This window comes from Furipterus horrens, unplaced genomic scaffold, assembly GCF_987537825.1.
Source record: "Furipterus horrens unplaced genomic scaffold, mFurHor1.1.pri manual_scaffold_4, whole genome shotgun sequence".
Lineage (NCBI taxonomy): Eukaryota > Metazoa > Chordata > Mammalia > Chiroptera > Furipteridae > Furipterus > Furipterus horrens.
Window position 1 is genome coordinate 197,006,832 of NW_028327174.1, and position 22,285 is coordinate 197,029,116.

The 22,285-nt window shown below is 45.5% G+C and overlaps 1 protein-coding gene across 4 annotated transcripts in view; it reads right to left on the reverse strand.

Moving 5' to 3' along the window:
• Positions 1 to 22,285, reverse strand: part of MAPKAP1 (MAPK associated protein 1) — a 231,243-nt gene that overhangs the window by 20,579 nt on the left and 188,379 nt on the right. For all 4 annotated transcript variants that reach the window (XM_090274729.1, XM_090274727.1, XM_090274730.1 and 1 more), the window contains one exon: positions 3,008 to 3,145. In XM_090274729.1, the coding sequence (XP_090130855.1) occupies positions 3,008 to 3,145 (138 nt within the window). The remainder of the gene's footprint in view (positions 1 to 3,007; positions 3,146 to 22,285) is intronic.

Sequence of the window (22,285 nt, forward strand, 5' to 3'; positions counted from 1 at the left end):
CCAATCAGAAAAGCAAAAAGCAAAAAGAATAAAAAAAAAATAGTGTAAGGAGCCTCTGGGACAACTTCAAGTGTACTAACGTTCATATCATGGGGGTGCTGGAAGGAGAAGAAAGCAAGAAACTGAAAATCTATTTGAAAAAAAAAAAAGAAAACTTCCCTAACCTGGTGAAGGAAGTAGACATACAAGTCCAGGAAGTGCAAAGAGTCCCAAACAAGACGAACCCAAAGAGGCCCATACCAAGACACATCATAATTAAAATGCAAAAGGTTAAAGACAAAGAGAGAACCTTAAAAGCAGCAAGAGAAGAGCAGTTAGTCCCCTAGAAGGGAGCTGCCATAAGAATGTCAGTTAATTTCTCAACAGAAACTTTGCAGGCTAGAAGGGATTGGAAAAAAATATTCAAAGTGATGAAAAGGAAGGACCTACAACCATGATTACTCTATCTAGCAAAGCTATCATTTAGAATCGAAGGACAGATAAAAGAGCTTCCCAGGCAAGAAAAAGCTAAAGGAGTTCATCATCACCAAATCAGTATTACACGAAATGTTAAAGGGTCTTCTTTAAAAAGAAGAAGAAAAAAAAAAGATTAAAAATATGAACAATAAAACGGCAATAAATACATATCTATCAACAATGGAATCTAAAAACCAAAATAAATAAACAAGCAGAACAGAAACAGACGCACAGATACACAGAACATTCTGATGGCTGCCAGGTGGGAGAGTGGTTGGGGGTCGAGTGACAAAGGCGAACAGATAGAGAAGTAGAGTATGGCGCAGGGAATACAGTCGATAATATTCTAATAACTATGTGTGGTGTCAGGTGGGTACCAGATTTATCTGGATGATTACACTTAGTATTTATATAATGTTTGATCACTGGGGTGGACACCTGAAACTAATACAATATTGCACATCAACTGTGACTGAAAAACAAAAGGTGAGTCAAAATTTTTTTATCAGTTGACTTTTTAAATGCAGAATCCCCAACTAGAAAAAGGAGAGTTCCTTTGGTTGAAGGGGAGGCCTTAAATGCCCAACTCTGCCACACACACACACACACACACACACACACACACGTCCCTGAGGCCCCCCGAGAACTAGAGCTCTGAGGAAGTGGCAGGGGACGGGGACTCAGGAAGTGTTTTACTGTGGCAGTGTGCTTCTTTATTCAGGAAAGTGTCATAGTTTCTAGGTCTATGGACCCAGAGTGAGAGAGGAGGAAAGCTCTGGAAGACCCACATGTGCAGTTCCACGCAGAACCATCTAGAGATCTGAAAATAAGACAGAGGGCTCCCATGCTGCAGTGTCAATACTGAAATGGGAGGGCCCGTGTCTGCTCCGAACCTCAGTGCTTGGAGCCTGGCCTCACTCACAGAGGTGCACTTACTTCTTGACTAAATGATCCCAAGAGGCAACTGGGAGGTGGTGGCTGTGCATCTTTGCTTCACTCCCCACCAGCTGGGTGCGTTACATCCTTCGCCTTTCAGCACCCGAGGCAGAGCCTTCCTTGGCACAGTGAGAGTCGGGAGCTGAATGTAAGGGAAACCTGAATACTGTTTCTAGTTCTTTCCCTAACCTTCCCACTCCAGCTTGTCCCTCTATGCACATGGATGTGACTGTCTTTCATTTCTCAGGCACTTGGATAATTTATAAAATGTTACTTTTCAAAGCATCCTGAGTTCTTGGGAAGAAAGATGCCAGAACAATGACATCTTTATTGACCAACCAGCTGGAGGAAGACGGATTAGGAAGAAGATGTTTATCTAAAGGCAGAGGGAAACTGGCAGTCTTGGGTGGGGAGCTGGTGTTGGGGCAGAGCAGTGGGCAATATTCCTGCTGACCCTTTCCAGCGGCCACTGCAGAGCTGAGACCTCACTGGGGTGACAGGAATGGTGGGAAGGGGGGTGGACTTGGCCTCCCTCTGTCCCCTCCATCACTAAGTTCTGCCTCCTTGCCAATGTGGCATGTGCCCAGTCTGTAGGCCCCTGTTTAGTCAGTATTATCACAAGAACTTGAACCACATTATAAACACTTGCTGGCCTTTACATCCCTTATCATTCCTTATAACATCTGTTTTCCAATTAGTGGACACTGGAAAAAAAGGGATTAGCAAAAATTAGATGCGCAAGTTGTACTCCAAGTTACCAAATCAGAGCCTGCTGGGATGGGCCGCGGGCAACTGCATTTGGAATAAACTCCACAGGCAATGCTGAGATGAACCAGACCTTGATAACCACTGTCTCATAGCCTCTAGTTGACTAACAAGTCTTTATACAGTTTAAACTTTTTTCTTCCACGAAGGAATTTCAGTGTGATCTGCGTCCTTTCTGTCTCTCGATGCGACCAAAGTCCTAAACATGATTGATCTAACTGCTATACTCAATTACTTAACTGCAAAAATATAATATGCCAAAATATACAACCAGACTGTATCTACTTTCATAATTTAAGCAGAGGACTGCCAACGCGCAGCAATCGCTTCTGCAGGACCAGGCAGTAGTTTAATTACGAGCTGGTAGGTCGTGCAACTGCCAATAATCTGGAGGGTGTTGACACTTCCGGCATGATGGATATCTAAATCTAGTCTTCCTCTGACACAGGAAATGCCCCAGCTTCCCCTGGTCTGGCAGGGAAGGAAGGCAGGTCCGGGTCTAACTGGCCAAGTCCCCCAGAAGGGAAGAGGAAGGGAGCACAAAGCGAAGTGAGGGCTCTGGTGACTGCAAATTCTCAGCAGCAATCTGCCCTCCCCCCCTTCCCCCAGGGGAGGGTACTGGGGTCAGGCGCTATGAGGTCCCCTGCTGCCATCAAGACTGAGCAGGATGGGGACCCATGTCAGGCTCTGGGCAGCATAATACAATTCCCTTTGATTAAAAGAAATTTCTGGTAATGAATTAAACAGACCCAAGGAAAAAAGGACACGGTGGTAATAGATTCTCCTGGCACCCAGCACACAGAAGGGAGGGGGAAGAGAGAAGGAGACATAAATAAAAGGGACTACTCACTGGGGCTTTTTTCTTCAGCAAGGTCACAGGCACAGAGCAGGTCAGAATCGATGGAGACGGGTTTCTGCTTAATCCAAAACTTCGTGCTGGCCTTCTGATTCGTAACAGGGTCTATCTCTACTTTGTCTCCAGAGATACCTGTAAGGCCAAGGGGAGGACAAAAAGAGAAGCCACAAGAAGTGGAAGGTGTAAGTGATTTCAGTGTAATCATTTGACCTGCCTTATAAATCATAAACTGGATGAACATCAGCTCTTTCTTAGGGCTCTGGGGACTGCCACAGGCTTAAGACAGACATAAGCAGACTCCACATGGCACACGGAAGTTGCACAGTCTGGTTTCCTGGGTGGGTGAGGTGAGGGGGTGAACAACCAAAATGGTATTAAGAAACACGCCTTCTTAGATATAACAGAGATACAATATAGAGTTTACCTAATTACCTTTATATTATAATTAAGTAAACTATAACATAAGGTTCCTTAAAAACCAATTACCATCAGAGGTCTTTTTGTTGTTGTTGTTTTAGAATAAGATCCGTGCTGGACAGATAAATTTGTAACATCACCTATGCCTAAACAGCAAAGCTATCAATGAAGAGTTTCTGATCTGGAAAAATCATACAAACTAAAAATAGGAAAAATCTCTCTACGCTGCTTTGACATTAAATAGTTATCCCGGCTGTACTGAAGGGAAGTCACTGGAGGATCAAAGGGTCCTTAACATGAAACCTCCCAGGGCGAAGTCCTAGAGCCTGGCTTCAGGCTGTGGAGGTCACTTCTCCACGGAGGCAGAGACGGCAGTGGGTGTGAGCTCGAGGCAACAAAGACCTTCTAACAGGAATCTACAATAGGATATTACATACTGATGCTTCAGGTTTCATTTTCAGAACTCGGAAAGACTGACACACTGCGCAGTGACTGGGAGCAAAGGTGTCAGGAGAACAAAGGGAACGCCCAGCATGGACGGTGTCCTGGGACACCTGTGCCAATGCACAGCGACTGCTCTCCCGGGGTCACTGAGCAGTATATGCTCAGCCTGACACACAGATGCTAGGCTAGATGCTCTCTTTTTTCTCTTCTGCTGAAAATTGAGCATTTCTATTCATGAAGTGAGACAAAAACCTTCAATATGCCTTCCAGAGCGGGCCCCAGATGGAATCTTGAAAGTAATTAATTTTCAGCCACAGTTTAAAGGTCAAGGTCAAAGTGAAAAGAGAAAAATAAAGCTATAAGAAATAAAACAATCAAATGTACATACTGTAACAGAAAAAAACATTAGACTTAATATTATTTCATTCTATGGATCTCCCTTAGAAATTTTTCAATACATTACAGGAAAACTTAGTGAGCCCAAAGAAAAGGCAGATAAAAGAAACAGCTCAAGTCAAACAACAACAACCCTGGCTGGTGTGGCTCAGTGGATTGAATGCCGGCCTGCAAACCAAAAGGTCACTGGTTCGATTCCCAGTCAGGGCACATGCCCGGGTTGTGGGCCAGGTCCCCAGTTGGGGGCACGTGAGAGGCAAATTGAACGCATTGATGTTTCTCTCCCTTTTTCTCCCTCCCTTCTCCTCTCTTTAAAAATACAATCTTTAAAATAACAACAACAAAAAACCGCTACAACTTCCCCCACTATAACCATAATCTGAAAGCAAATTTAAAATTAAAGAAGAAAACATATATAAACAAAATTCTAGTGATTAGGTTTGCCATACACTCCACTTGGTTCTACTTTGTTATGAATAAAGAAACTCCAAACAAAGTCAGACAAAGGCAGGAGACTACAGACAGACTATAGTGGAGTCTCGTCTGCTGTCTTCGGAGGAGACAATGCACTATGGTTAGTTAACCTCGGTCATTACTCTGTGGTCTTTAGAAAAGATGAACAATTTTTTTTTTTTTATTAATCGAATGCTGAAATTTGTCATTAGACATACTCTGGGAGCACCATATTTCAATTAGGCATAATGTCATAAGTCCAATTGACTCTGGACGTTCGGGTCTAGATGATTTCAGGAGGGTGAGAATGTATCAGGAGACCAATTTTATTACATTTCACTTAAAATAGATTATGACCACCCAGTTACACTCTCCCCTCCAATTTGGTCATTAATTGTTAAAGATCTGGACATTTCTATAGTTCCCTGAAAAAAGAAGAGTATTCACGCCATCATTGTTGGTATCAAGTGTTACTTTTTGTCCCCTTTCCTTCTGCTTCTTATTTTGACATTTATAAAAGTCAAAATGAGCAGAGCAAAATAAATGTGCATCTCTCTTATGTGGAATAGATCCTGCCCACATTTCTTTCTGAAAGGGGAAAAAAATCATCACCAGAGAGACATGGTTTTAAAATTTTGTTCTTCAGCCCTGCAATTCCTGAAGCCGTAGTCAGTCAATATTGTTAATGTACCTTGTTAATTTGATAGGATTTGTCAGGTAACTCCACTGGAAAATTATATAAAACTGTTCCAGATGAAAAGATGATAGTGACATGAATTAAAGTGATAGAACAACAGTAGAATATAAACCAGAAATGACACCCAAAGTGGCTGTTGATTTATTGCTGTACTGAGTTTGGTTCTGGGCTCCCATGTATATTAGTGCTACAAATCTGGGTCCATTTAGCAGAGGGATGCTCATACATACATCACGAGCTCCTGCTCCAAGCCAAGGTCACTCCCCATTGCATCAATCTTTTCAACAGAGCCTACTTCACAAAGCAGGACTTCGGTAACCATCTCAGATGTAACAGACTCTCGTCCTCTTTCATCTTTCTTTTATCATGTAAAGTACACTTTAACTTCTATTATTTTTATCTGCAAATTGTTACTGTATAGTTCATCAATTATGGGCTGTATCTCTACATCAATTGCCTAAGCTCTGCACAGCCACAGGAACACTTTCCCAATGACGCCCTTTCCTGGGGTAACTGCAGTCACTGTTCACAGAGGAGAACCCCAAGTCTGGGGTCTGGGCATGAAGACGTCGGAGATGAATGCGTTAGGTTCAAGGTGGGCAGGCAGGTGGAACGCCATTTAAACAATTGGTATTTCCAAAAAAGTTGCACATATATCAGATTTTTAAAAAAATCAAATCACATTCCCCACTGACTTCTAGTTCCAGAGATACTTTATCTTCATTTTGGATTGATCTGTAATTGGCAGGAGCCCCCAACACTTGAGTTTTAAGTTTCTCTGCGCTGTAGGCTTTCAGTCAAGTAGTTAATGATCTGTAAAACACTTGCCTGCCTAGAGGAGTCACTATTTAAAGGAACCTGTAGGAGAATCTATCCTGATGGGAAAAATCCTTTTGTACATTAAATAATCTCATTCTACTTGAGATGTGTGTAAGTCTCAGCTTCTTAAAGAAGGGCACATATCCCCCCTCCCCTCCCCCAGACCCTACTTGCTCTTGCTGGAGAAATGGCAGCCCTAGTCAAGGGGGCTAGTCGAGCCTGGAAGCAAACAGACCGCTTCTGTCCCTGATCTGGGAGTCTGAGGTCTCCTTTGTGGCTGGAACGAGGAGGCAGCCTGGTGGAGAGACCAGTTAGGGGACTGGTACCACAGTCCAGACCAGGCCAGGGGCAAAGAGGCATGAACATTAACTGGCATCAACTAAGTGCCAGCATCCTTCGTGTGCAGTGATTCAAGTCTCACAACCTTATGAAGTTGGTTATTACGTTCATCCCTATTTTATAGATGAAGGAACTGAAACTCAGGGAGGTTAAGTAACTTGCTCGAGGTCACACAGCTAAAAAGTAGCAAAGCTGGAATTTGAGAACGCGAGGCAGTCTGGTTTCAGAGTGTGTCCTCTTGCCCACTACACTGTTCTGCAAGAACTGTGCTGGGTGTTTTACATAACGCACCCCAGGAGAGGTGAGGTGCTTGTCTAAGGCTGGAGAGCTTTGAAGTGGAAAAGCCACTTTCACCCCCACAGCTTCCTGGTCCCCAAGCACGGTACTTCGCTCTGCTCTGCACAAACTGGTTTAGCTGAGGCAAGTGGACCTAAGAAGGAACTCTGCCCACCCAGTCTTTAGTCTCCTCTCTCAATTTCCAACAAGGGCCAAATAAATATTCAAATGTGACAATAAATGCACACCTGTATTTGTTCATACACAGGAAACCAGAGCACGAAATTCTATCAATACCCTTTTTCTTTGGCCCACCGAGCATGGTTCTGATTTCCCTGCTAAAGTTTTAGTGTCAAGTCGCTCAAGGAAAGGCAGAGGCCCTTGTTACTATGCACTATTTTTAATTTCAAACATAAACATACGCCTAAGAAAACAAGGGAAGCTGGCTTTTGTTAAGTTTACAATTCTCCAACTTAAATGGCCAACAACAGAGGATTAGTTAATCCAGCCATGACGGAATACAGCAGGACTATGAAAAATTATGTGAGAAAAGCTTTGACTTGGAAAAATTCTTATGTTATGTGAAAAGAACAGAAAAATATTTATAGAAAAGAGATGAAAAGAATATGCTCCAGACTGGTCAGTGGTCAGTTCTGGCTAGTGGGATTAATGGCCTTCCCTTTTCTGTATTTTTTCCAAAATAAAAATTTCACCCAAAATAAAACCAAACCTTTGTATAAGTTGGCTTTTTTTTCCTTTTCATTTTGGTTTCTTTTTCAGAATCCAGTCTGGTTGAAGGCTGTGATGGATAATCATGAAGAGCGATCGTAACTGAAGATTACACCCATCTCAGCTCTCATGTAACCAAAAGACCAAACTGCGTGGTGCCCACAGACGGGCTAGCAAGGGCTCGTCAGGAGAGAGGGCATGGGCGCTGGCCCAAAGTTCCTGGGAAACAAGGGAGGCCATTTGTCTCCTTCACCAGGTCTCCCCCCCCACCCCCCACTTACCCACAGCCACTTGTCATGACCTTTTCATGCTCCCACTTCTGACAGCTTCCAGATACAGTGAGTCCAACCTCACTGGAAGCAAACTATCGCACCACCTGTCAAAGGCAGAAAACACTGCCTGACTGCTGTCCTACGTCAGTGCCAGCATATAAATCCTTCCTTAACAAGGCAGCTCAAAACAAACAAAAGTGCAACTCTAATGTACACACAACTCTCTGGGGAAACTGATGGTCCAAGGCTGTAGCGTGTTCAAGGAGACCCTTGCCTGTTTCAACTAATCAAGCAGTTTCCATACAAGGAAATTAGCACTGTATAGCCTCTTCCGCTCACACAGACTGGTACCGCCTTTGAGCAGCCCCTGTGCTGGGTCCTTTGGTGTAGAGACTTACAGAAAGCTTACCACAGCCTTTCAGGAAGACAGTAGTAGCCCGTTGTAGATTTAAGGGCAGTAGTGCAGAGAAGTTAGGGGAAGGGACTTTGGAGACCAAGAGTACTGAGTTCAGATATCAGCTTTCCTATTTCCTAACTATGTGCCTTTGGCCAAGTTGCTATAAAATAGTGATGATTCACAGTACCGCCCTCATGGGCTTGTTGTAAGGATTAAGTGAAATAAGACTGTAAAGAGCTTAGAAGAGTGATTAATTCATAGCTAGTGACCTGTACTACTACTTCTAACGACTATTACTACCCAGAGTGAGGCACTGGGCTGTGACACAGATCCCGTGACAAGGGTCAGATGCTGGAGCTCAGGGAGCCACAGGAGGGATGTGAATGAGGTACCTGCTTGCTGGCCATAGTCTCAGGGGCGAGGGGAAGACTTCCTGGGGCCTGCTCCACACCCAAGCCTTGGAAGAACCAGGACCCACAACGACTGTCCTCATATCCATGAGTCCTTACAATAACCTCCCATCACCAAGGGTCACTGGGGATATCTCTTCCCTGTGACCTCCAAGAGTTCAAGTCAGCATCAGGAGGTACATTCCCACACCTGGAGCTGTGGGAACATTTGTGCTAGGGAAGCCCTGTCCTAGAAGGCCTCTCAGTTATTAATTTGGAGATCTGGATTTTGCCAGCACATTTCCACTGATGTTATCCTGTTCTCCCCCGGTGAGCCTGATCTTCCTCATTTGTAAAATGGGGTAACAACAGTACCACTTACTGAAGCATCGTGAAAATGGAATGGTGAAAGCATGTAATAAACTTAGGGAGAGTGCCTGGCACATAATAAAGGCTCCATCAATTATTCCTAAAATTATTACTAAGAATGAATCTCAGGAAGGTGAAATGATGCATTGCCCAGGGTGAATCCAGTTAGTAAACAGCGAAGCTGGGGCTGAAGCCCAGGTCTATCAGATCAAGTCTAGTGTGCTCCGACCCATCAGCTGTTTCCTAGTGTCCCGGAGGGGCGTGCTCGACTCCCAGGAGGCATAACTTCCGTGAGACACACTGAAAATGCCCCCCAAGGAAGCTAAAACAGCAGTCTGGCAAAAATCAGGGCACCTGACATTCCATGCCTCAGTGTATTTCCTGAGTTATTGTTTATTTGCTCAGACATCATGAACTGTGGCTCATTCATCAATTTCCTACAACTCCGAATCTAAGACTACAAAATCCCCACTATTGTTAAATCCTGGAGTAGCTTTTTATACAATTCCACAATCCTCTTGTCTTCAGGTTACCTAGAGCCCAGGAAAGCCTAGAAAAGCCTCCTGGGAGTGCCACTGAACAATTCTTTGCCAGAGTGGATTTTACTGAATCTACACGGCCAATCAATAGCATCCACAGAGCAGTCAGGGAAGTCTTTGAAACTTGTCTGAATTTACACACAGGATCAGACACACAGGCTGCTTGGACTTAATGAGACCTCAGAGATCACCCAGTCTGGGGTTTTCATCCTCCATATGAAGAAATTGAGGCTCAGGACAGGGGTATGACTTGTCTGATGTCACCCACTGATGACAGAGGTGTAACCATAATTCACACCCCATACTACCCGGCCAGAGCTTAAACAGACCGGGTCTCCTGTCTTCACTATGCAAAGCTTAGATAGTGAGTATATTCACACAGTGATCAAATGCATTACAGTATAAGAAGCACTGCCTCGGCAATCTTTAGAAACCTAAAATAGATGACAGTCATTTTGTGGGTCACAACTGAGATGAAACCCAGTAGAGCCTGACATTCCTCAGATCAAGTGAGACACTGGGGCCCAGGATCACTGGTTCTATTCAAGAGGGTAACCATCCGAAGCCATTTGGGAACCCAGCTAAAAGCTGCCAATTCCAATGTATGGTCAGTGACAAACCTAAGTGCACTTGACTAGACCATTACCCTTAGATGCAAACTGAGGGGGGCCCTGAACATGAATGAGATAATGAATGTACAGCAATATTCTGTCCAGCCCTCAGCATATGGGCAGAGCTTGCAGAATGAGACCTGGGACTGTTTAATTCCATTTATACCTGTGCTCAGATGAGGGCTAAATTCTCTCTACGGAGAAGGCAGTTACAAAGACTTTGTACTGGGGCAGTTAGATTCCCAAATTAAATATTCTCCTGGTGAGCTTATAAAGCGAGTTAGGAAGCAGTAATGCCGTTTCCTAAGGTAATTTATAATGTCACTTACAGAGCGGGAAAACCAGATCTTCCCCACATTCAGGCCCAGGCTCACTGCTGGAACTCGAGTGTCAAGGATGAGGAAGAGGTAAAAGAATGCAGAATGCTGAGGACCTCTCTGATATCCTACTCCATTAATTCTATTATTGGTGGTCTCACCTTTTTCCAATTCTCAATTCTTTCTCAGCCACCTGAGGAACCTGACACACTGTCATCAGGAAGTCTCAAATGAATAGATCTGGGAGCAGGCAAGGAAGGTATACAGTTGGAAAAAGCCCCTAAGGTTCCTGACATCCCATTCAGGGGATTTCCTCTCAACCCCATCACTGCAGTAATCACTAATAGGGTAAAGGAATTTTCTGGAGGCAATCTCGACAGCATCTGTCCTTCTCTCACAAGTTCATTAGTGCTTTTTAAGTTTTATTCTAAATATTGGTCCAGAAAAATGTTGCCACAATAGGGACAGAACAATCATTTGATATTAGAATTGCCATCCTCAAATTACTCAATGGACCCAGGGATTTGGAAGTGAAGTATGATGCATATCTCATGGTCATTTTAGTCTTTGACTAGGGAAGGTTTAACTCCTTAGTATTCAAAAAGAAAATGAGACAGAAATGTGGAAGATGAACCCACTTTTCTTTTTTAAATATATTTTATTGATTACGCTATTATAGTTGTCTCAAATTTTCTCCCTTTGACCCCTCAACTTGTTACCCCACTTTCCTCTTAGCAATCCCCCCTTAGTTCATGTCCATGGGTCATGCACATAGGCTCTTTGGCTTCTCCATTTCCTATACTATTTTTAACATCCCCCCTGTCTATTTTGTACCTACCAATTATGCTTCTTAGTCCCTGCACCATTTCCCCATTTCTCCCCCTTCCCCCTCCCAGCTGATAACCCTCCAAATGATCTCCATGCCTATGATTTTGTTCCTGTTCTGGTTGTTTGCTTAGTTTGTTTTTTCAGATTCAGTTGTTGATAGTTGTGAATTTGTTGCCCTTTTAGTGTTCATAGTTTTTGATCTTCTTTTTCTTAAATAAGTCCCTTTAACATTTCATGTAATAATGGCTTGGTGATGATGAACTCCTTTAGCTTTACTTTGTTTGGGAAGCACTTCATCTGCCCTTTCATTCTAAATGATAGCTTTGCTGGATAGAGGAATCTTGGTTGTAGGTCCTTGCTTTTCATCACATTGAATACTTCTTGCCAGTCCCTTCTTGCTTGTAAAGTTTCTTCTGAGAAATCAATTGACAGTCTTATGGGAGCTCCCTTCTAGGTAACTCTCTGCTTTTCTGTTGCTGCTTTTAAGATTCTCTTCTTATTTTTAATCTTTGGCATTTTAGTTATGGTGTGTTGATGTGGTCTTCTTTGGGTCCAACTTGTTTGGGACTCTCTGTGCTTCTTGGACTTACATGTCTATTTTCTGCTCCAAATTAGGAAAGTTTTCTTCCATTATTTTTTCAAATAAGTTTTCGATTTCTTTCTTTTCCTCTTCTCCTCTGGCATTCCTATGATTTGGATTTTGGTATGTTTGAAGATGTCCAAGAGGCTTCTTATGCTATCCTTTTTTTTTTTCCCCTTTAATTCTTGTTTCTTCTTGCTGTTCTGGTTGAATGCTTATTTCTATCTTTTGTTTCAAATTGTTGATTTGAATCCCAGCTTCCTCCCCTTCACTGTTGCTTCCTTGTAGATTTTTTTTTTATTTCACTTAGTGTAACCTCATTTTTTCCTTTTTGTTTTTGCCATACTCAGTGAGTTCTCTGAGCATCCTGATCACCCATGTTTTGAACTCTGCATCTGATAGCTTGGTTATTTGTTTCGTTTAGTTCTTTTTCTGGGGTTCTGTTCTGTTCTTTCATTTGGGCCATATTTCTTGGTCTCCTCAATCCAGCAGCTTCCCTGTTTGTTTGTGTATATTAAGTGGAGCTGCTTTTACTCCCTGTAAAAGGCACCTGTAAACTGTGTGGGGCAGAGCCTTAGGTAATAACCAGGGTCAGGCAACTTACTTCACTGCTTTGTGGCTGTGTGTGGGGAGGGCTGGGAGTGGGGACGATGCCACTGTCGGGCTTCTGGAGGTTTGCCTGGTACTGGCCCTGTTTACTGTCATTCACCCACTTCCTGGTACGTGACGGGCAGCCTTCCAGCTGTTGTTCTGGTGGTGAATCCCAGAGTGGGTAGGTTTGCATACATTCTAAGTCTGCACTGGCCCTTTAACTGTAGTCTCCAGAAAATCCAGCAGTTTCTTCTGCTGCCCCAACCCCCACTGGTTTTTACAGCCAGAAGTTACGGGGATTTATCTTCCTGGTGCGGGAACCTTGGACTGTTTGGTCTGGCCTGAGGCTGGGCTCACTCACTCCCAAGGTATCTCTGCCCCGATTTTTACCTACCACGTGAATGTGGGACTGTCCTTCTGCCGCTGCCTCTCTGTGTCTCTGCCCATCTCCGCCATCTCTCCCCCTCCTACCCGTCTGGATGAATGTGGCTTCTTTAAATCCTTGGTTGTCGTACTTTCCATACAGCTTGATTTTCTGTCAGTTCTGGTCGTTGTTTTGAGGAATAGTTGTAATTCTCTCTGTGGTTGCGTGAGGAGGTGAAGCATGTCTACCCACACCTCCACCTTGACTGGAAGTCTTCAACCCACTTCTTAAGAGCATACATTTCTAGATTATGTAATTACTTGAACTATATACAATAAGTAACCCATCAGAAAATAAAGGGCAATGTTTTATCCATTCAGGCACAGAGAGCTAGTTTTAACATCAGTGAGCCTGAGGAGTAATAAAGTCCAGGTCACAAATCTTTGCTTTCCCTCACGTAGTCTTGTGTTATTAAAGTGTTTAAGTTTCCAGATTGTATCAAGGTTGACCCCCCAAAAAACTGGCATTATCTCCTGGAGGGTGGGCCCCTTGTAGTACAGGCTTTCCCTGCTAGGTAAGCATTCTAGGGAACCATCTGTATAAGTGTACCAGCTGGTGTTGTTGTGAGAGGCTGAGCTTGGCTTCAGTGAATTTTTTTTGAAGACGCTTTCAACATGTTTGCCCATTTCATGATGGGTGATTTATGAGCACACCTACCCACACAGTGCTGAGTGTTCAGCAGTTTTTGACCAAAAACAGCATGACCCCTGTGCCCCACCCTCTGTATTCACCTGACCTCATCCTGAGCAACTTTATTTTGTTTCCCTCGATGAAAAAAGTCCTCAAGGTGAAATATTTTGCTGATGTGGAAGAGGTGAAACAAAAAACGGCAGAAGCACGAAAAGGCATCAAAATCAATAAATTCAAAAACTGTTCTAAGCAGTGGAAAAAATGACTCTATTAGGTGTATTGCATCAAATGGAGAGTAAGAACACACAATTTTTAAGAAATAAATTCCCATATTTTTGTTCCCCCTTCTATTTATTAAAAAATAACACTGCAATAAGGCCTTCCTTGAGTTAAAGATATTAACTAGGGGGTTAAGTAATAAATGCAATAGGGCAGATAAACCCATTAAGACAACAGATGGCAAATATGTTGCCCCTCATCATGCTCAGGTCCAGATCAGACATTTTTAATCAATCACAGAGTTTCTTTATGCTGCCTTCAAACATGGCTCAAGATGCTGCCTCAGCACAATGCTCTGGGCAGCCCTTACAAACCAGATCGGAGTTGGTTTCTGAGATAAAAGCTCATTGCCTTCTCTAAGAAATGTATTATTGTACTTGGTAATTGTGATAAATAACTACTGTGATCACAAGTATTATGATTATACTTGTGGATTGTTGTATGACGAGATAATGGAGGTAAGCTTTTCATAGAGATTATTATATAATATAGGCTTTATCTGTAAATCCAATACAGAATTTGTATATCCTATACAAAATTGCTAGACTATATATGCAATATGACCCAGATAGTATATTGTGTATTCATAGTGTGGTATGAATTCAAGGTATATTATGTTTCCCTTTGGTGACACAGGGATTGTCTACAGTGACAAATGGTAAAGTGAAGGAATCAAGTCAGCGTAAGTGGCACAACTATCAAAGCATTTCTGAGCCTGAGGCTCTGTTCAGGAAAACCAGGTTGGCCTGCCCAGTGAGTAAAAACACAGCCTGGACAAAGAGATAAGGGGCAAAAAGTCCTTTGAATACACTGAGGTTGCCTTTCTCAGACCTACCATTAAGGGGAGATTGTAAGCCAGTACGTCCGGGATGAGGTCAGGGACTTGGTGATTCTGACACATGGTCAGGCCAGGAAGCACTGCTGGAAGGCGCTGTGTAAATGAGGTCCACTATGGTGATGCCTTGGCCCCCTCTGCTCTCTTTTTTATATGGATTTTTGGGTGGCCCCTTGGCAGGTGCATCATAATTCAGCTTCTGCCAGCCAGCCAATGAATACTCATTGATAGTGTACTATGGGCTTTCTAGATCATGGCTGGCATTCACCACCTGGCCCTTTCAGTTTTGATTTCCCCCAGATCCTCTTCACTCTGCCAATCTTGGGTAGCACCCATGTCTTAGGGCCCGATCCTATGCTCAGCCACATAGGATCTGGCAAACGGGAGATCAAGCAATGAAAAACCCTCAACTTGGTACAAGCTCAAGCGAGGTCTACACTTAAAGGGCATCTGTACTTTTAGGCCCAGCACAGAGGGGAAACAGACAAGACAAAATATTCCAAGAATGTTTTCAAGAAATACAGGAATGGTTAGGTATGGCAGCTTTGATTGGTGAGCTTTCCAGAGCAGGGATGGCAAACCAACCAACTCCAATGACTGGTAGGAGCTGCTCAGAGCACTGTGTTGGGAAGTATTCTGAGGTCAGGTCCAGGCCCAGAGGGAAGTGCAGTGACTGAAATAGTGGCACCCGCGTCACACTGACACTGAGCGCCAGATGCCAGTATAGGGAGAAGACTGAGGGATGGACAGAAATTTCAGAACTGGCCAAACAAGTAATCAATTCCTTTGTGAAGGCAAGTTACTAATGACTGAGGTGTCTGCAGCATGAGGGACCGGGTCTAGTATATGACTGGGTTTCAGTCCCAGTTCTCCTACTGGGATCAGACACCCCACTGCACGTCTGATGGCTCAGGCTGAGGGAGAGGAGTTATTACCTGTTAGGCAATACCTATGTGCCAGTACACACCAAGTGCTTTATATACATCGCATTATTTCATTAACTCCTCCGAGCCTGTTTTCTCAGCCATGAAATGGGAGCAACATCATCAGTGTGCTGTGTGGATTAAACAAGGTAATGGGTGAAAGTTCACTGCATACTGGAAATTGTTACAGAACTATGGAGTGTTAGTGCAATGATGACGCACATTCGTGGCATAATATAGCGGTCAGCCTCGGACAGACTTGGGTTCTGACTCCAGCTTCATTACTTACTTGGTTTTTCCCTATATCCCAGTTTCCTCATATAAAACATGGAGATACTATCAGTACTATCTCGTAATAGTGCTATAATTACAGGGGCCAATGCATGTAAAAAGTGATCAGCAAAGTGCTTGGCACATAGTAAGCACTTGATGAACAATAACTGCTTCTAAAATTATAATACTTCTTGTTAATATGATTTTAAGAGATTAGGTCTTTGCCACAGGCTTCATTAATAGACTCCAATAAACTTTTCAATCATAGAAAAGTCTGGCAGAAAATTGGTTTAAGTTTGAGTCCTGCAGACAAATGGCAGATGATAAAACTGGAGCACTGGCTGAATAGGGTGGTACTGGTTGCAGGTTATGTCTTTGTTTGCTGGACTTCCATGCACTTTGATTTTCTGGGGCTTATGGTTGTTTCTGGTTTTGAGGTGGTTGTGTTCCTTCTTGGTTGTGGGGGGAGACGCCGCGTGTCTGTCTGTGCCTCCATCTTGGCCAGAAGTCCTCCTAGTGAATATTTTAATTGAATTATTATATTCTTCAATTCCTGAAGTTCTGTTTTTTAAGATATTTTCATTTTGTTCATGCATCATTTTCCTGATTTTCCTTAGTTGTCTGTTTTCTCTCGAAGTTCATTGAACTTATTTAAGATGGTCGTTTTTATTTTTGTCTCATAATTATTAGGTCTTCATTTCTTTAAGGTTGTTTCTGTGCTGGCTTAGGGGAGGGGCTCTCATGGGTGAAATAATTTTTTAACCATTTTAATGTAGCTGGTTTTGGCTTTGCACTTTCCTGGGATATTATGACTTTTTAACTGGTTTCTGGAGTTCTCTTAAAGCGTTTTTAGACAGTATATTGTTAAGTTCGTGTCTCTGTGGAAGAACAAAGTGTGGGGCTTCCTATTTTTCTAAAGGATTGGGCTGGCCTGGCAGAGGGTCCCTGGTTTATTCTTTGGGTGTTCTAGAGGGAACAGGCTATGAGGCAGAAGCCTGTCATTCTTCCAAAGTTGTGTAGTTTTTGTATTTTATGCTGTTTTAGTTTGTAACTAGCCCTATAGAAATAAGGTGATTAAAACAGGGGGAAGTGATAGCAGGGCCCAGGTGTTAGAGTTTAGCCTTAATTGATAGGCTTAAGTAATTGAAGCTGTGACTGGATAGACTTTCTTTATCACCAAACCTTTGCTTCTGGAATTTTGCCTAGAGGGTGGCGGCAGGCAGCAGGACCCCAAATTGCTTTTCGGTAGCATAACTACTATTGAATCAAGATTAAAGCATTTCCATCTCCCTAAAAATTATCCTGTGTCTTGTTGTATCATCCTTTCCTCTAGCCCCATAGCCCAAGGCAACCAGTGATCTACTTTCTGTCTCTATAATTTTGCATTTTCTAGAACTTCATGTAGACTTTTATGCTTTGCTTCTTTCACTTAGCGTAATGCTTTTTGAGATTCATTTGTGTTGTTTTGTGTATCAGTATTTTGATCTTTTTTATTGCTGTGGATGTCTGTGACGTGATATTCTAGCGTCCGCATCGTTTAGAGCTGCGACTCAGAACATGGCGCGTTCCTAGAAGCCGCTTTCGGCATCAGTGGGCGGCGGCGCGTGGACTTGCAAGCGTGGGGCGCGGGACCAACCGACGCCACTTCGTGTTGGACAGTGGAAGCTGGAGAGCCGGGCTATTCGGACTGAGCCAATTGGTTTCCATGGATCTCAATAGTGCCAGCACTGTTGTTCTTCAAATCTTAACTCAGGCCACCAGTCAGGATACTGCTGTGTTAAAGCCAGCTGAGGAGCAGTTGAAACAGTGGGAAACACAGCCAGGTTTTTATTCAGTGTTGCTGGTAAGTTGCTTAAAAATAGTTATTATTTTTAATAAAACGAGACACTATTCTATTGTTTTAAAAACCTACTTGTGTTGGTGGTTTACTTAGTGAAACTGATCCAAATGTTTGGCTGCCATTGCACTGCCATTTACTAATTGGAGGCATGGCACTTGGAGGACATTTAAGAGATGTTTATTGTTGGGTGAGTATACCCAAGCAGGGTATTGGTAGTATCTGCTTAGAAGGTTACACTGCCAGTTTTCTATTTTAGCCTGTAAATGCTGCCCTCAAGACTGTAAAGGAGGAAAGAGGAAGGACATCTCTAAAATCAGAGAAGGAAAACTCTGACCCCAAAAAACCTCCGCTGCCTTGCGGCATACCTCTTCAGGGGAAAGGCTAAGGGAGTAAACCCCGACAGAAAATCCGGAGCCGGAGTCCCTAAGGCGGTTTGACATTGTAGTCAACACCGGCAACTCCTGCGGCGCACCTGAAGCCAAGCTGTATTGACTTTGTCTTTCCCTTGGACCCTTCAGCTGCGAAGAGAGGGGGGGTCTGCTGCATGGGCAACAGCAGACCCTCCATATCACCCTGCCCAGGCTCTGTAGCTTCAGTTTCACTTGAGAGGACACTCCAGCGTCATCGCAAGATGTCGACTCAACACGGGAGGAGACAGATACCGGTTATAAGCTCATCCGATTGGCGAAGGAAACGAGCACCAGGGGTCTCCTCTGACGGTGGGAGAGGTCATCGCACCTCACTGGACAGCTACCGTCTCGCCATGGCTCGCCTGCCCCACTGGGTGCGTGGGGATCAGAGAGGCGCCTCTCGAAAAGTGGGCCACAAAACACCCGCACCAGTTAATTCCAAGCAAACAACAAGAAAGAAGCCTCCGGCTCTTCGCCTCGCTAGCTGGAACATCAGGACCATGTGCCCCGGACTTACTGCAGACCTTCCGTGGATCAAGGGTGCCAGGAAAACCGCTGTCATCGATAGGGAACTGGCACGACTAAACATCGACATTGCGGCTCTACAGGAGACCCGGTTGGCCGACAACGGAACTATCAGAGAAACCAACTACACCTTCTACTGGCAAGGGAAGTCTCCGGACCAACCAAGACAGCATGGTGTTGGGTTCGCTGTGAAGAACACGCTTGTTAACTCCATAGAGCCACCCACAGGAGGCACAGAGAGATTACTTACCCTCCGATTGTCAACAACTTTCGGCCCAGTCAGCATTCTTAGCGCGTATGCCCCAACCCTCTGCGCCACCACCGAAGAGAAAGAACAGTTCTACCATGCACTGGACGAAGCGTTATCCAAGATTCCCAGAAGTAACGCTCTCTATCTCCTTGGAGACTTCAACGCAAGAGTAGGAGCCGACCACATGGCCTGGCCCACCTGCCTTGGAAACTTTGGGAGAGGAAAGATCAATGAGAATGGTCAGCGACTGCTTGAGCTTTTGTGTCACCACGGCCTGTGCGTGACAAACACATTCTTCAAGTGCAAAGAGATCCACCAGGTGTCATGGAGGCACCCCCGCTCCCGTCATTGGCACCAGCTTGACCTCGTCATCACCAGAAGAACGGATATTGGCAGCACCCTCCTCACCCGCAGCTACCACAGTGCAGACTGCGACACGGACCATGCCCTCGTGGTAAGCAAGGTGCGCATAATGCCGAAGAGGTTGCACCACTCCAAGATGAAGGGTCACCCACGCATCAACACCAGTTGTGCCAGCAACCCAGTTAAGACCCAGCAATTCATCAACAAGATGGAAGATGCACTCGGCGAGGGAGTGGCGGCAGACGACATTATCGAATCCAATTGGCCACGTCTCCGCGACGCCATATACAACTCCGCCATTATTGCTTACGGGAAGAAAGAGCGGAAGAACGCTGACTGGTACGAGGCTCACTGGGAAGAAATGGAACCCGTGATCGAGGCTAAGAGGAAGGCCCTACTGGCTTACAAGGTCACGCCCACTCCCAGTACACTTCAAGCTCTACGGGCTGCCAGGAACAAAGTCCAGAAGACCGCCCGCCACTGTGCCAACACCTATTGGCTAAACCTGTGCAGAAGCATTCAGGAAGCCGCCGATATAGGCAACGCACGAGGAATGTATGAGGGTATCAAGAAGGCAACAGGCCCAATCCCCTCCAAGATCGCCCCCCTTAAGTCCAAGACAGGTGAGGTCCTCACTGACCAGGAACAGCAAATGCGGCGGTGGACCGAGCACTACCTCGAGCTGTACGCAACGAAGAACACCGTAACAGACGCTGCTCTTAACGCCATCCCAGACCTACCAGTCATGGAGGAGCTAGACACCCCACCTACTGCGGCAGAGCTCGGCAAAGCCATCGACCGCCTCGATTGCGGGAAAGCACCAGGAAGCGACGGAATCCCTCCAGAAATCCTAAAGAGCGGGAAACCAGTCCTGCTACAGCCGCTCCACCATCTACTCTGTCGCTGCTGGAAGGAGGGTTACATCCCCCAGGATATGAGAGACGCCAACATTATCACCATGTACAAGAACAAAGGAGACCGCAGCGACTGCAACAACTACCGGGGCATCTCTCTCCTCAGCGTCGTCGGCAAAGTATTCGCCCGGGTCGCTCTTGCCCGCCTGCAGACCCTTGCTTCCCGCGTCTACCCAGAGTCCCAGTGTGGCTTCAGAGCTGGCCGCTCAACAGTGGACATGATCTTCTCCCTACGCCAGCTGCAGGAGAAGTGTCACGAGCAGCATAAACCACTCTACCTCGCCTTTATTGACCTCACGAAGGCGTTTGATCTGGTCAGTCGAAGCGGACTCTTCAGCTTGCTACGGAAGATTGGCTGTCCACCACATCTGCTTGCTGTGGTCATGTCCTTTCACGACAACATGCACAGCACGGTGTCCTACAACGGCGCAACCTCTGAGGCCTTCCCAGTCAGCACCGGAGTAAAGCAGGGCTGCGTCCTCGCGCCTACGCTGTTCGGAATCTTCTTCTCCATGCTCCTCCAATACGCCTTTAAGGACTGCAGCGAGGGTGTCTTCATTCACACCAGATCCAATGGCAAGCTCTACAACCTGGCCCGTCTACGAGCCAAGACCAAAGTCAAAGAGGTGCTCATCCGTGAGATGCTCTTCGCCGACGACGCAGCTTTGACATCACACTCCGAAGAGGGACTCCAGCAGCTAGTCACTTGCCTTTCCCATGCATGCAAGGAGTTCGGACTAGCCATCAGCCTGACGAAGACGAATGTTATGGCTCAAGGCACGGGGACTCCCCCATGCATCACCATCGACGGATACACCCTGGAGGTTGTCAACGACTTCACTTACCTCGGGTCCACCATCTCGAGCTCTCTGTCAGTCGACTTGGAGGTCAACCGGAGAATCGCCAGGGCAGCCACAGTTATGGCCAGACTGAACCGGCGAGCGTGGAACAATTCCAGCCTCACTGAGAAAACCAGACTGCGCATCTACCAAGCCTGCGTACTCAGCACTCTCCTCTATGGCAGCGAGACGTGGACCACCTACGCAAGGCACGAAAGGAAACTCAACAGCTTCCACATGAGGTGCCTGCGACGCGTCCTGCATGTCGCCTGGCAGGATAAGGTCCCCAACACCGAGGTGCTGAAGCGAGCCAATATGAGCAGTTTGCATGCAGTTCTTAGCGAGAGACGCCTCAGGTGGCTTGGCCATGTCAAAAGAATGGATGCAGGCCGTATCCCCAAAGACCTCCTCTACGGCGAGCTAGCAGAAGGCAAGAGGATGACAGGGCGCCCAAAACTGCGGTTCAAAGACATCTGCAAAAAGGACATGACACAATGCTCCATCAATCTCAACACATGGGAAGTTCAAGCAGATGACCGCCTAGCCTGGAGGCTCGCGGTCAGGCAAGGTACGTCACGCGCGGAGGCTGCGCGCAACGAGGAGGCGGTCCAGAAAAGATCGAGGCGGAAGCAGCGTCAGCAGCAGCAACAACAGCCATCTGCCTTCACCTGTACCAAGTGCGGCAGGGATTGTCACTCCCGAATCGGACTGCACAGCCATTCTCGGCGGTGCAGATAGACTCTCAGGAAGCTACGCCATCGTCTCTCCAGACGGACGGCTGCCGACGACGACTGGCCATGACCACTCGTCAGAAGACAAGCGGCTGTGCTGGCGCTGTGGAGCTTGGGAATTCCGGTGCTGTGCTGTGCGCTCTTACATACCACGGACGCTGAGGCGCTGGGCAGTTTTCTGTGGACTCAGCAGGGCCGCGGGGTAAATGCCGTACGCTGACACTTACCACTTAGAAGAACTTGCCACAGGGGGCAAGTGAAACCTCTGCTCTGACTGACACAGGATGGACAAGTGGAGGAGGCCATCCATCAGTGTCAGGAAAGATCTGAAGCACCTGGCTAGTCAGGTGAAATAAAATAAATTATTTACTGATCTCAGGATCTAGCCGCTCCCTTGAATGCTCATAAAGGATGTGCTGATTGCTGCCATGCACTCTGCGGTAGGTTCCATTTCAGAACGGAAGCGTTACTGGATTGCTGTGTGTAGGCTTCTGTTGTTGTTAGAACGAAAGGGGGCTATCATCTGCTTTGCAAGGAGTGAGAGAGGGTCTTAAGCTACATACCTGAACTCAC